Source organism: Leishmania major, chromosome 34 (assembly GCF_000002725.2).
Source record: "Leishmania major strain Friedlin complete genome, chromosome 34".
Lineage (NCBI taxonomy): Eukaryota > Euglenozoa > Kinetoplastea > Trypanosomatida > Trypanosomatidae > Leishmania > Leishmania major.
This window is the reverse complement of record NC_007286.2, coordinates 362,501-375,813: the sequence shown is the minus strand read 5'-3', so window position 1 is coordinate 375,813 and position 13,313 is coordinate 362,501. Positions and strand designations below refer to the sequence as shown.

General features: G+C 56.2%; 4 protein-coding genes across 4 annotated transcripts; all 4 read right to left on the bottom strand.

Moving 5' to 3' along the window:
• Positions 1-992: 992 nt before the first annotated feature.
• Positions 993-1,706, bottom strand: eEF1B beta 2 (putative translation elongation factor 1-beta; the record flags this gene model as incomplete). Its single annotated transcript, XM_001686125.1, has 1 exon — positions 993-1,706. One exon carries the CDS (start codon positions 1,704-1,706, stop codon positions 993-995), a length of 714 nt encoding a protein of 237 aa, XP_001686177.1.
• Positions 1,707-4,943: 3,237 nt separating this feature from the next.
• LMJF_34_0830 (putative 25 Kd elongation factor 1-beta) lies at positions 4,944-5,177 on the bottom strand (the record flags this gene model as incomplete). The annotated part of the gene is made up of 1 exon (XM_001686124.1): positions 4,944-5,177. The coding sequence occupies one exon, from the start codon at positions 5,175-5,177 to the stop codon at positions 4,944-4,946; it is 234 nt and encodes a 77-aa protein (XP_001686176.1).
• A 2,160-nt stretch (positions 5,178-7,337) lies between these two features.
• Positions 7,338-8,051, bottom strand: eEF1B beta 1 (elongation factor 1-beta; the record flags this gene model as incomplete). The annotated part of the gene is made up of 1 exon (XM_001686123.1): positions 7,338-8,051. The coding sequence occupies one exon, from the start codon at positions 8,049-8,051 to the stop codon at positions 7,338-7,340; it is 714 nt and encodes a 237-aa protein (XP_001686175.1).
• A 777-nt stretch (positions 8,052-8,828) lies between these two features.
• LMJF_34_0815 (conserved hypothetical protein) lies at positions 8,829-9,206 on the bottom strand (the record flags this gene model as incomplete). Its single annotated transcript, XM_001686122.1, has 1 exon — positions 8,829-9,206. One exon carries the CDS (start codon positions 9,204-9,206, stop codon positions 8,829-8,831), a length of 378 nt encoding a protein of 125 aa, XP_001686174.1.
• Between the last annotated feature and the right edge of the window lie 4,107 nt (positions 9,207-13,313).

Below are 13,313 nucleotides of genomic sequence, written 5' to 3'. Positions count from 1 at the left end.
CATGATGCTCGCTCGGGTGTGTGTGCTGCGCTGCTGCTATTGTGGCTGCAATGCTTTTCTTTATGTATAGATATATATATATATATATATTGGATAGAGTTTATACCTTCGTGTGCACAGAACACCCGCTGCGGATTGTGAGCGTGCCTCGTGTTGCTTATGTGTAAGTCGAAGCGTGGCAGTTAGAGAAAGAGCTCAAGGAGAAGAAGCAGGCAGCAAGACACCGAAAACATGCGCACCAGATGACAGTGCAGAAGCTCTGTCACAGCTTCCAGCGTAACTCCCTCTACAGCTGCCCACAAACGGTAAACATCCCCTCTATACGTCCCTGCCCCTCCCTCTCCGCCACTCGAGAGCCCCATACACCACACAGACCCGCACACACACACACACACGAAAAGCGCGCCCACATTCCAACGGCACGGGTACGTCTACGCTGCTCACTTGCGTTTCCGTTTGCCTGTCTTCTTACGTTACAGGACGTGGAGAACACGCCGGCAGGAATACAGGAAAGACAACAGCGCGTTGCGAGCACCACAAACTACAACAGCAAACAAAAGGAAGACTGAGGCGGGGCGAGCGCGGCTCGAAGAGACGGATGGCAGCTTGCACGGCAAGTACGAGTGAAAAACGCGCCCCCACGCCCAACCAATCACACACCATGATTCGGAGAAAACACCATCAGTGCGCAATGCAATTGCATTGGGAGGGGGAGGAAGTCAACAACGAAAAATCGCTGCCTTGCATGTCGGCCTCCAAACGAAGACAGACGAAATCAGGCTCATCCGTCTAGCAGATTGGAAACCATGCGGCGACTTCCCCGCTACCACCCTGTGCGGCGCAAAGCAACCTATCCGACTAATCGCTGTCATCGCACAAGAAACAGCGGCTACCTTCCGCCTACTCCCGAGACGAGGCCTCGCTCACCAGCGCGCACTACCACTCGCCCTCCGTCCGTCACAGCCTATCCATTGGGCCTTTTCAGAATCACCTCAGATCTTGTTCCAGGCGACGATATCCATCGACTGCACCTCCTCCTCGAAGCCCATGATCATCTCCTCCAGGTCGTCGCCGGACACCTTGTCGTCCTCAATGACGATCAGCTGCTGCAGCTTCTTCACGCCAAACGCAACGGGCACCAGCTTGTGGTCACCCCAGATCAGGCCGTCGCGCTGGATCGCGTGCAGCTTCTGCGCGAGCGCCTCCAGGTCGATCGTGTCGTCCCACGCCTTGATATCGAACAGGATCGACGACTTCGCAATCACCTCCTTCTTCGCCTTCTTCTTCTCCGCGTCCTTCGCCTTCTTCGCCTCCAGCGCTGCCTTCTCCTCCTCCGTCGTCTCGCCGAACAGGTCGATGTCGTCCTCCTCCTCCGCGGCAGCGGCAGGCGGCGGCGCCACAGCGGCAGCCTTCGGCGCAGCCCTCTTCTCCGCAGCAGCATCCGACCCCGCCGCCTTCGCCGCTGGCGCGGGCATGCGCAGCTCCGGCGCAGCGACGCGCACCGGCGCGCCCCACGCCTTGCGCTCGCCCTCGGCGTACGTCGCCATGTTCTTCGCCCATCGGTACAGGTTCACGTGGTTCGCGCCGAGCAGGTCGTTGAACGCCTTCACATCCTCCGCCGTCGGCTTCGCGCCGCCCAGGAACAGCTTGCCGCTCAGCTTCGACTCCAGCTCGGCGGCCTTCTTGCTCACGTCCTTCAGAGACATATTGGGGTGCGCGCGGGGGTGCGGGGGTGGTCGAGAGGGGGGGAGAAAGAGCTAGGAGAGCTGAAAAGATAAGAGGGCGTGGACAGCGTAAACTGCAGGAGAGGCGGAGGGCGCGTCCGCAGATGTGTGGCGGGTGGGAATGTGAGGGGGGCATGCACGGAGTGCACAGGCGCGCAATGTCACCAGCAAAAAGCAGAGAGCGAGAACAGCGAAAGTCGACCCAAAGGACATGGAGCACTCGGAGGGGCGGATAAGTTTGGCGATGGACAAAAACGGCTGTATTCAACACACCTGAACACATTGTCCGCACTTGCACGCTGGCGCAGTGCAGAAATCGACTCCCTGGCCTTCAGGAGAGCACCCAAGATCGGGGAGTGGCGGTGCAAACGCCACTGCGTCCTCTCCTGTTCGTTCTCCTTTCGATGTCGCTGTCAGGGCTTCGACAGCGAACAGCCGCCGCGACGGCCGACATAGCCACCATGCACTTCGAACAGTTGTCCCCGTTGTACACGCTGAGGTCAAGTCTACGCGTTTGTCGACTCCACGCGGATTCGTCTGTGAAGCCACACACACACACACACACACGCATGCACAGAGGAATAAGCAGGGAGTCCTGAGAAAATAGTAGAGTGAGAAAGGCAGAACACCATATATGCACACGCGCACGTGCACACCAGTAAACAAGAGTATAAGCACCCAACGCGCTAAAGGTTCGCTTCATGCCATCTACGAAATCACGTACTTCACCGCCTCGCCAACAACCAGATTTGTGGACTGAAGATGCTCGGGACTCCACAAATAAACAGACACGCGCAAACAAGGCACCGACCGCCCCCGCACCACGGCTGCCCGCAGGAGCCCATTTTTTTTTTTTTTTGGGGGGGGGGGGGGGCATCGTTGCAACAGCGTAACAGCACGGCACAAGAATCAAGCACCAGAAGAACGAGAACACCAACAAGTGCACACAATGAAAGAGAAGGCAGAGAAAGTATTTTTCGTCATCAACGTCGCCGTTCCACCAAGAGCGCGTCGGCACGTGTACGCATACAGCCGCGGCCTACCCACCCCTGTCGCACCGCGGCGACATCCGGGCCGGCGAGGATGAGCTGGCCGCCGTTGCATCGGGCCATGCCGCTAGCGGGCCCGCCACCTTGTCCTTCCTCGCCCATTCCACGCACACGTGCTGCGCGATCGGCGCCACATGGGCCAGGGTGCACTGCATGCCATCATCCCACAGGGCCACCTTCAGAGTCCAGCTCAAGGGTGGAGGCGGTGGTGCGGCGTGCAGGCAGCAGGGGCTGGTGGTCTGGGTGCATGTCGAACCAGTACAGGGAGGTGGGCCAGCCGCAGGTCAGGGCCCTCTGACACCCTGCGCTCTGCCTGCACGCCATGCCCCTCCCTCTGTCGCTTCAAGCCGCCTCATGCGGTAATATGGTGTGAATACTCTCCATACAGGACTCTGGACGGCTCGATGGTGCCATTCAGGGGAGCTCTCGCCATGCTTCGGGTATTGGCACCTCATCAGCCAACCGCGTGGGACGCAGGAGACGCCGCACGTTTCGCGCACACGCACTTTGGGGCTGATTTGTGTGGATTTCTTTGCACCTTTTTTCCTCCCTCACTCGCGCTCTGCTGACCTCTGGATGCTTTCTTCGGATGCGATACATTATGCCAGCTGTGCTTGACAGCGTGCGCGCACAGTGCCCGCACTTTGGCATCCTAGGGCCTGTTCCAGTACGACGTTGTTGTCTGTGTGGTTCGCTGTCGTCACCACCCGTTTCCGTCGACATCGCGGGGGCGTGTCTGGATGGCTTGTCCGCATGTACCTCGACAGGTGGGACGCTACCATGAGTCGGAGGAGGCAGGGACATGCTGCTCTCTGCGGAATCCGCGCGCCATTGACAAGCGTGGGTGTGTAAAGCGGAAGGGGCTCGCAGAGAGGCATGCGCCTGGGCACAATGAGCTCACAGTTAGTGACTCGGAAGGAGGGTACAGGGCAGCGATCGACACCCGGCGGGGAAAGCCTATGCAGCGCACATGACACGTGTGTCATCACACCATTGCGGTGCACGATGACAGCGCGAGAAGAGGCGTGCTTCAAGCCTCGGGCGAGCTGCGAATCGCACACAGCATATCGGGCTCAACGCTGAAAGACAGGAACAACACGAAGAACACGTCGCGATTGTGGTCTGTGCAGAACAAACGATCCGACGCGGGGCGCGCCAGCCATCATCGTGCCGAATCAGCTGTGCGCGTGCTGTCCCCGTCGCGACGGGCACGTATGTGACCGAGTGCTTCCATATGCGTTGAAGGCATCGATTTATCTGCATACAGGCGCCACACCAAACATATACGCGCCCAAGCGAGCAGGCGGAGTCACAACAAGGAAACAAAAAGCGAATGACGACGCACCTCCATGTCGGCTATCCTATGCAATGAGACGCACAAGCATCCAGAGAGGAAAACGCTAGACACACACACACACTAGACATATATATATATATATATACGGCCGACTCAAGGGCAAAAAGCTTCCCCAAAACGGCATCGCATCACAGCAATCGATGCACAGACATCAATACACCCAAACATGGTGAAAGAAACTAGTTTCAATGACAAGCCAAGACACGGCTGCTGTGCACAGCAGCACATGTAATACATTATATATATATATATATATATATATATAGACAATGCAAGGGGAGACGAAGAGAAGCGCAGCAGTGACGGTAGAGGTGACAGCGGGGAACGTGTCGACACAAAAGACAACGACAAGAGAAGAGTTCGATCAAAACTGTTCTGTTGGTTGGTTTCAGCGCAGTGGTGTTGAAGAGAGACAAGAAAAGAACGATGAGATAAGCACGCAGTGCGCTGGTCCGAGTCGAATGGGAGAGCGAAGAAAGACGAGGGCGACCGACAGAGAGAGGAGGGGGGAAGGGGGAGGGGGGCACCTCTGCTGAGTTCGGGAGTAAAACTAGAGAGATGTGGGGACGGTGAGCAGCCAACGGCAGAGAGAGGGAAGGCCTAGAAGTGTTTGCCTCGGCAAGCTGCCTCACACCCGCACTGATCAGCAACACGTCAGCCAAGACGTATCCTCCTCTCTCTCATCCGCAGCCCTCCCTCACGGGCATGGGGAGCAATACATATATATATCAGGTGAGATGCGGCATGCTGCACGCGCTGTTGTTGGATGCTCCATGAGTACCAACCTATCATTGTCTCTCGCCACCTCTCGCACTACTGAGTCTCCGGCAGGCCCCACGACTTGCGCTCCGACTCCGTGAAGGACGCCATGTTGCGTACCCAGCGGTAGAACGCGATGTTGTGCTCGCCAAACATATCGTAAAACTTATCTACGTCCTCTTTAGCCGGCTTCGCACCTCCTAGAAAGAGATGGCCTGCCAGCACCTTCTCCAGCTCGTCCGCGGCGGCGCGCGCCTGCTTGATGTCCTTCACGTTGGCGGGGGGCATTATGGCGCTAGTGAGAGATGAGGAGCTTGAAAACTGACAACGGAACACGTTTCGAATGCCGTAACGGCAAAAAAAACAGTAGTAGTAAGCGCAGGGGAAAAGAAGGGGCTCTGCAGAAGCACGATCGTCACCGCGCAACCTCAGCTTATTCTCCGCGCTGCTTCGTTCTTCTCTTGCATTGTCGTTATGGAGTGCACATCAACGAAACGGCAGCAGCAGTCATAGAGGAGAAAAACGTGCGGAGCAGCAGTGCCCATGTGGTGCGCACGATAATGTTGTTGTTGTTTTGGAGGTGGTAGGTTTGTGGTGTTCATGGGTGGCAACCAGCAACACAGAAAGTCACATGTTCGCGTTGCATGCGTTTCGATGGGTTCACGCGAGTCGGTAAGGCGGTACACAAGTACGCAAAGTCCACACAAAAAAAAAACGAAAGAGATAACGAGGAGGGGAAAGACACAAGACAGTGAAGCAGATCGGCAAGCGCACACAGAGAGAAGCACAAGAAGAAAAGTGCAGATGGTGCTGAGTCCTTTGCGGGCTGGGGGACGTGCGAAGGTGTGATAGGCGCGAGCACATGGGATGGCAAGCTTCGCTCAGGCACATGCCAACACCGCCGCGTGGTGCTCAACCGAAACATACAGTGCCCTTTACTGTTCTCACTCGTTCCATCAAGTCGAGTCTAGTCACACGCTAAGCCTAGCAAGCGGGGGAGGGGCACACACGCACAGTGTATACCCACCCCTCGTTGGCGCAGGCGAAAGGAAAGGCAACCTCACTTTCTCAGCTGCGGAGGCAACATAATGAGTCGCATAGAGAAACCCCCTGACGTCTCCGCCACCTTGGCGAAAGGGAAGCAGCGCATGCACTTCTTAAGCTTCAGAGGAAGAGAAGCTTCGCATGTGTGCAGAGCATCGGTGCCGATCCATCCTCGCACTTTTTTTGGGGGGAAGGAAAGGCGGGGACTTTGGCCTCACGGTTGTCTTGGTTTGTTGTTTTCCTTTCGAAGAGGTGTTTCTGTTACGGATAGAAAGAGAGCTTAACTGCCGCTCGTGCGACTATGTATGTGTATGTGCGGCACGAGTCGCACGCGTACACACACACACACAGGAGAATCAACAAAGAGGGACGGGGCCGTCCCATTTATGCTCCCGTCTGTCGCTTCACTTTTCTTCTGGGGGTCAATTTGAAGACAACAACACAACAGGGGAGACAAAGTCGAAGAAAGACACCCACACGCAAAACAAGAAAAGAATGCGGGAAACCCGTTGCTGCCCCTACCCCCCCCCAACGCTTCCACACACACACACGCACACATCAAGGCACGGGCAGCGCCCTCGTCCTGTCGATATGCACGCCGTTGATGCGCTTTCACACCATGCGACGCGTGAATCCACGACCGAAGGTGCACGTTTCAATGGCATACGCGAGGGCAACACAAGCTGATCTACACTGTTTGCGTTCTTATTCAGCGTGGGACGAGGTGGTGTTAAAGAGGCGCGCGCAACACCGGTGATCGACTTAAACGGCAGATATAAAAATTGGAAAAGGGCGAAGAAGGGGAGGCGGAGAGGCGGAGCCACAGACAGACAGAGAGAGCGGCACACACATTCCAGAACAGCGAAAGACGCGTACGCACTACCTACGCCAAAATGCATGTTTTCGCCTCTTCCTCTGTTTGTTTCTTTTTAACTTTATTGGTGTGTTTGTCTTTGCAAGGACAGCCTCTTCCACGCATGAGGCTCGCTTCTCCGACCCCTCCACCTCCGCCTCCCCATACCCTGTCACTCACGCCTCCATACTGCACGCATCCATCCGCCGAGCGGGTGCTCTTTGTTTGTCTTGCCCTTCTCTCCACCCGCCACCGCTGCTGCATGGCTGCCCTGCCTCGATCAACCCGCACCTCACCCCATGGCATCGCGCATAGGTCAAATGGGAGCAAGATCAGAAGAATGGAAACTGTCGGACGGCGCCTGTGAGTACTTGATGCCGATCCCGATATGCGGTCTTCTCCCCACACACACACACGCCCGTCTGCCCCCTTCTTGTGCTCGAGACAGAGAGAGAAAAGGGCCGAAAGGGTAAGGCACAGTAACACGCTTAGGTAAAGAAGGACGTCTGCAGCGTACGTGGCGAAAAGCATACGTGCCGCCTCGAATCACCTCAGATCTTGTTCCAGGCGACGATATCCATCGACTGCACCTCCTCCTCGAAGCCCATGATCATCTCCTCCAGGTCGTCGCCGGACACCTTGTCGTCCTCAATGACGATCAGCTGCTGCAGCTTCTTCACGCCAAACGCAACGGGCACCAGCTTGTGGTCACCCCAGATCAGGCCGTCGCGCTGGATCGCGTGCAGCTTCTGCGCGAGCGCCTCCAGGTCGATCGTGTCGTCCCACGCCTTGATATCGAACAGGATCGACGACTTCGCAATCACCTCCTTCTTCGCCTTCTTCTTCTCCGCGTCCTTCGCCTTCTTCGCCTCCAGCGCTGCCTTCTCCTCCTCCGTCGTCTCGCCGAACAGGTCGATGTCGTCCTCCTCCTCCGCGGCAGCGGCAGGCGGCGGCGCCACAGCGGCAGCCTTCGGCGCAGCCCTCTTCTCCGCAGCAGCATCCGACCCCGCCGCCTTCGCCGCTGGCGCGGGCATGCGCAGCTCCGGCGCAGCGACGCGCACCGGCGCGCCCCACGCCTTGCGCTCGCCCTCGGCGTACGTCGCCATGTTCTTCGCCCATCGGTACAGGTTCACGTGGTTCGCGCCGAGCAGGTCGTTGAACGCCTTCACATCCTCCGCCGTCGGCTTCGCGCCGCCCAGGAACAGCTTGCCGCTCAGCTTCGACTCCAGCTCGGCGGCCTTCTTGCTCACGTCCTTCAGAGACATATTGGGGTGCGCGCGGGGGTGCGGGGGTGGTCGAGAGGGGGGGAGAAAGAGCTAGGAGAGCTGAAAAGATAAGAGGGCGTGGACAGCGTAAACTGCAGGAGAGGCGGAGGGCGCGTCCGCAGATGTGTGGCGGGTGGGAATGTGAGGGGGGCATGCACGGAGTGCACAGGCGCGCAATGTCACCAGCAAAAAGCAGAGAGCGAGAACAGCGAAAGTCGACCCAAAGGACATGGAGCACTCGGAGGGGCGGATAGATGCACAGCTTCAGCGGCTCAGTAATGCGTCGCTCTTCTTTCTTACGCAACAGCATATCGTGGTTGTGACTCGAGCTAAAGGGCGCGTGCACACCGCGCTGCGGCGGAAGACAGCAGGGCGGGAACAACACAAACCAACGCACTTGAAAAGGTGGCAGTGCAACGACGAAGCACGGCAGAGACGCAACCCCACAGAGTTCGACAAGGTGGTTTGCGATACGTTTTCCTTTTTTCTTTACTGTTTGGTATTAGGATGCTCGCTTTCTCTTCCGGCTTACTGCGTTGCGGCTTCTGTTGTCTCCCCAGTGGAGCTCACCGATGGATAAACGCAAGGCCGGCGCCACTTGTGGAAAGGGCGAAAAATAACAAACACCGCGGCAGGCAGGTGGCAGCGGAGGCGAGTCGGTTCGCGCGCAGGCAACACGCACACTTTTCTGCTCAGCAGCGCCGCGACGAAGAAGTGTGGAAGAGGTGCAGTGAAGGTAGGAAAAGGAGCAGTGCAAACGGCTCTCCGATGCACGTCTCATACCGTGCTCAATCCAGGATCAGCAGCGGTAGTGGTAGCGGCCGTGGTGGGAGGATACACACGCAACGTTCGCACAACAAGCTTGGCTTGATCCAAGAGGGATCCGACGGCAGAGCGCAGGTCGCGCTTCGAGGATGCCTGGATCGTTACTGCGACGGTTCGCTGAGACGGGTCCTCACTCCACCAGTAGACCTCCTTCACAGTTCCGGCAAGAGAAGGGTCGGTCTTCAGCACCCTCCACAGAACGCTGGCAGACGCCGTGTCAGGCAGCGGCAGGCGCAAGCTGCACTCTATTGAGAGATCATTCTTCTTGTGAGAGCCGCTGCGCTTCTCTCGGGTAGTGCTGCTGGAAGAGGCGGTGGGTTGGGCCGGCATGGGCGTGGTGCGGTAAAGTTCCGCGTTCTGCAGAGAAGGAAAACCGTTCGAGAAGGGTGCACTGCTTTCCTTTTCGCCCCTCTCGGTAGAACGACGCTACCTTGCCTTGTGGACCTTAGTCCTTCTCCGGCACGGTATTGTGGTGCCGGAACTGTATCTGTGTAGTGGTGCGAGGAGGCGAGGGAGGAGAGGCAGCATCAAATGGTCATAGCGAGGGGCCCAGAGAAAAGTGGCGTGGTGGGCGTGGCACTTGTGACGTGCACGTGGGCAAAGGAAGGGTGAGGATGAAGACGAGCAACAACAGGATTACAACGTATGCAATATGCATGACGGTGAAACGCGCAACCGCGGCAACAGGCGAAAACCAAAACTTCAGCGGCCCTACGCGAAGGAGTGTGAGCAAGATAGCATTCCAAGCGAGCGCAACTGCGAAGGAGTGTCTTTCGCTTACGGGGGGTGAGATACGGAGCTGATGCGGCGGAGCTCTGTTTTGAGAGAGAACAAGAGAAACCTTGTAGAGCCCTCTTCACCCCATCACCGCCGCTAGCTGCACAGCCTGCCTCCTCTCAAATGCCCAGGTTTATCACCTCTTGAGAGGCAAACGGCGAACAGCTCGAACGGAAGGGCTTCAAGCAGTAGACACAGGAGGGGCGAAGCGACAGAGTAGCGGCAGCGAGGTGTGTGTTACCACGTCGTAAACCGTGATCCACGTGAACGCGTCTTCTGCGAATTCTTCACAACCCTGAAGGCCACCAGCGTCTCTTGTCTGGGTTAGTTTGGTTTTGTTGGTTTTTTCCAGCTCCTAGAGCAACCTGACTTCCTCAGGCGCACCTGCCAGAGACAACAATGGACGAAGAGAAGGAGGGAATGAGCAAAGAAAGGAGCAACACACACACATACACACAGGGAAGAAGAACGAAAAAAAAAGAAGAAACGAGTGCACCACAGAAAGCCCAACCGCACACGCACACCTACGCACACAAACCCTCGGTCAGACATCTTGGCAAAACAAAAACGAATCTTTAAGACGGCAACTTCGAAGCAGCCAGAAAGAAAAAGACAGCGCTTTAGTGAGTGACGCGATGCCCATGCCCAACCCAAAGGGAAAGAGGGAGAAAGATGAGGAGCGAGACCAAGCGAGAAAAGAAACCCCGTGAGAAGTACATGACCGCGCACGTAGGCAAGAGGCAAAGATGTGCTTTTTCTTTTCATTGACCTGTTCTTCCTCGGCTGACTTCCCTCTGGCATCAAGGGGTGTCTGTACCAATGCGTCTGCGTGAACGAGTGCCCAATCGTACATTCCATGCAACCACGAAGCAAGAAAAATAGCAAACCACCAACTACACCTCCTTCATGAATGCGACACATTAACATACATGAATACACACTCGCAGACGCGGATAAACAACTAAACCACCTGGGAGGGAAAGGAAAAAAAAGAAGAGGAGAGGCAGAGAACCTCGGTGTTCCCTTTCTCCACACCACTTATAACGTGGACGATGCAAAGCAGCTCACAAATACACAAATAATAAACAACAAAACAAAAAAAAGAAAAAAAGACAAAGGCGGCCGCATCGAGCACGAAAACACAACACGCACAACATATAACGAGATGAAGGGAGGGAGCCTCTGACAGAAGACAACACAAGTGAGAACGTTTGCAAACAAAAAAAACAGAAGGAGAGGGGGTTGGAGAATAGAGATGGACAAGCGGAAAGGCGGGAGGAGGTGAAAAACACGCGAGAAAAAGAATTTTACAAGTAGGCACGTGGTCACACATACAAGCCTCGAGAGAAAATACAATAAAATGAGGGGGAGGGGAGGAGGGGGGAATATAACTATTCAATATATACATATATACATGTATATATTTAGCACATATGCATGTACATATCGTAGACCGAATGTTCAAAAAATACTACCATGGAAGCAAGACAAATCCTCAATACGCAACGCACCTGCTCCCGTCTGTATACTCGCAGAAACGTGGGCACCCTCAGCCAACTTGAAAGTGACGCGCAAGTGATATGTGCGAGCGCTTGGTCCGCATCTGCGTGTGTGGGTGGGGCTGGGTTGATGTGAATGCTTGTGCATAGGCCTGTGTGTGTGTGTGTGTGTGTGTGTGTGTGTGTGTGTGTGTGTGTGTGTGTGCGTGCGTGCGTATGCCCGTATGTGTGTTCGCAAGTCAGTGAAGCGGTGCCAAAAGATGAGGGCGTTAGTTTGCCTCGACGTTCTGTCGCTTACGCGGGTTTGCGATCCCCTCGACCCACAAGCGTCGCTCGCCGCCGCAAGGAAAGAGCCGACCCGCTTTCTCTCTGTTCTTTTTTTTTCCGTCTCTCTCCACCTCACGCATGCTCAGACAGAGTCGGTGTTTTTCCCTTTGACTTTTGCACCTGCCATTTCTCACGCATTATGTCCCTATTCCTTTAAGCAGCCGTCGCCATCAACGCTGAGACCCTCACGCGCGCCCCCGATCGCGCATACAAAGTCGCTAAACAACCACACATGCGCGCACCAGCGAGCGTCGGCGAACGAGACAGATCGCGAGAGAGGCGCTAAAACGCCACACAGACGTACGCATGCCCGCTTCCCCATTTTGGACTCCCTGTGTGCCTGCTTCAATGCCCCCTTCCTTTTCGCTTCTGAGGTGTCTCAAAACAGTATCCCTGCGACATGACCTTGCGTCTCCGCTCCACTACACTGTCGCATTATCACGGGATCGTCGCAGCTTCTGAAGGTTTTCTCCTTCGCTCCTCCAGCGTTGCTTCGCTTCTCCACACGGACTCCGCCATTAGCAGTCACCCAAACCAGCACTCCGCCCCCTCATCGCAAGCATCCGTTTTCGGGCACAAACTGGTGCAGCATGAAGCAGATTGGTAGAAGAAATCACCAGAAAAAAAAGAGAAAGGGAGCGCGAGAGAAGGTTTTAGTTCTTGCTTCCACGCAAGTCCATCCTCCCGGTCATACAGCAGGAGTCGAGCCCCACGCCCCAGCCCTCCCCGGCCCTGCCACAGGCCCACCTCGCGTGGTGCAATCCAGCCATAGACACATGCCTTACAGCAACGCGCACACCCAGTCACCTCAGCGCCGCCCCGGCCTCGCAGGTCGCCTCGCAGCCACACCCATCACGCAGGCCACCACCTCGTGCACCCCCTCGCGCGGTGCCCCAGGCCCCCCCACCACACACACCAGCGGGCAGTGCAACGGCCGGATGCGACGCCTTCCAGTCACGCTGGCACTGCGCCCATCACGTCGATGGCGCCGACGTGTTCAGCGTCGCGGGTCGCTCCGACGCAGCGCCGTCCACGACCTCACTGCCGACATCAGTAGCAATGCGTCGCTCGGACCTCCCCACGTCGTGGGCACGGGACCCTGTCACCACCAGAAGCGGCTCGGCATTTGGCAAGCACAGGAGGCGGAGGGAGGCTGCTCGGCTTCACCACGCACACACTCAGAGAGAGAGTGGGAGGGGATGTGCTGGGCCCTGTGACACCATCACGCCCTGAGCGGTGTGGCCCGTCATCAAGGGCAGTGCCGAAAAAAGTTGAAAACGAAGTCGACGACGCCAACGCACAAATACACACGTCTGCGCAAGCCATCCGAGCAATCGCGCGCTGGCTGAACAAAGAGAAACACACACGCACACACACACACACACAATTCAGAGAGAGACAGGGGCAGATGTCGAATCCCCCATCAAACCAGCAGTCGCTTCACTTTCCCTTCGTTTTTCCAGTCCCCTTCTGCAGACCACAGAACACCAACAAAAAAAACGCCCTTTGGCAAACTAAACAAGAAAAGGGGGTAGTTCCATCTTATCCTCGACTTTACAAGATACAAAGACAGTAGCGCAGCTCAATGTGCAACGGGAAACAAAGAAAAAAAAGAGGTGCACCGAAACACAAACACATCACACACACACACACGCACACACACATACGTACACACACGCACGCAGAACAATATGCACATGGACGCCACACACATAACCACACACACACACAGCATATAACTGCTCAGAAAAACATAACCTAAGGCAGCGCCTATTTCTTTTCCCCCACCACACCCCAAAAAAAAAAAGAAGAGCACACGAAAAACATAAGAGAG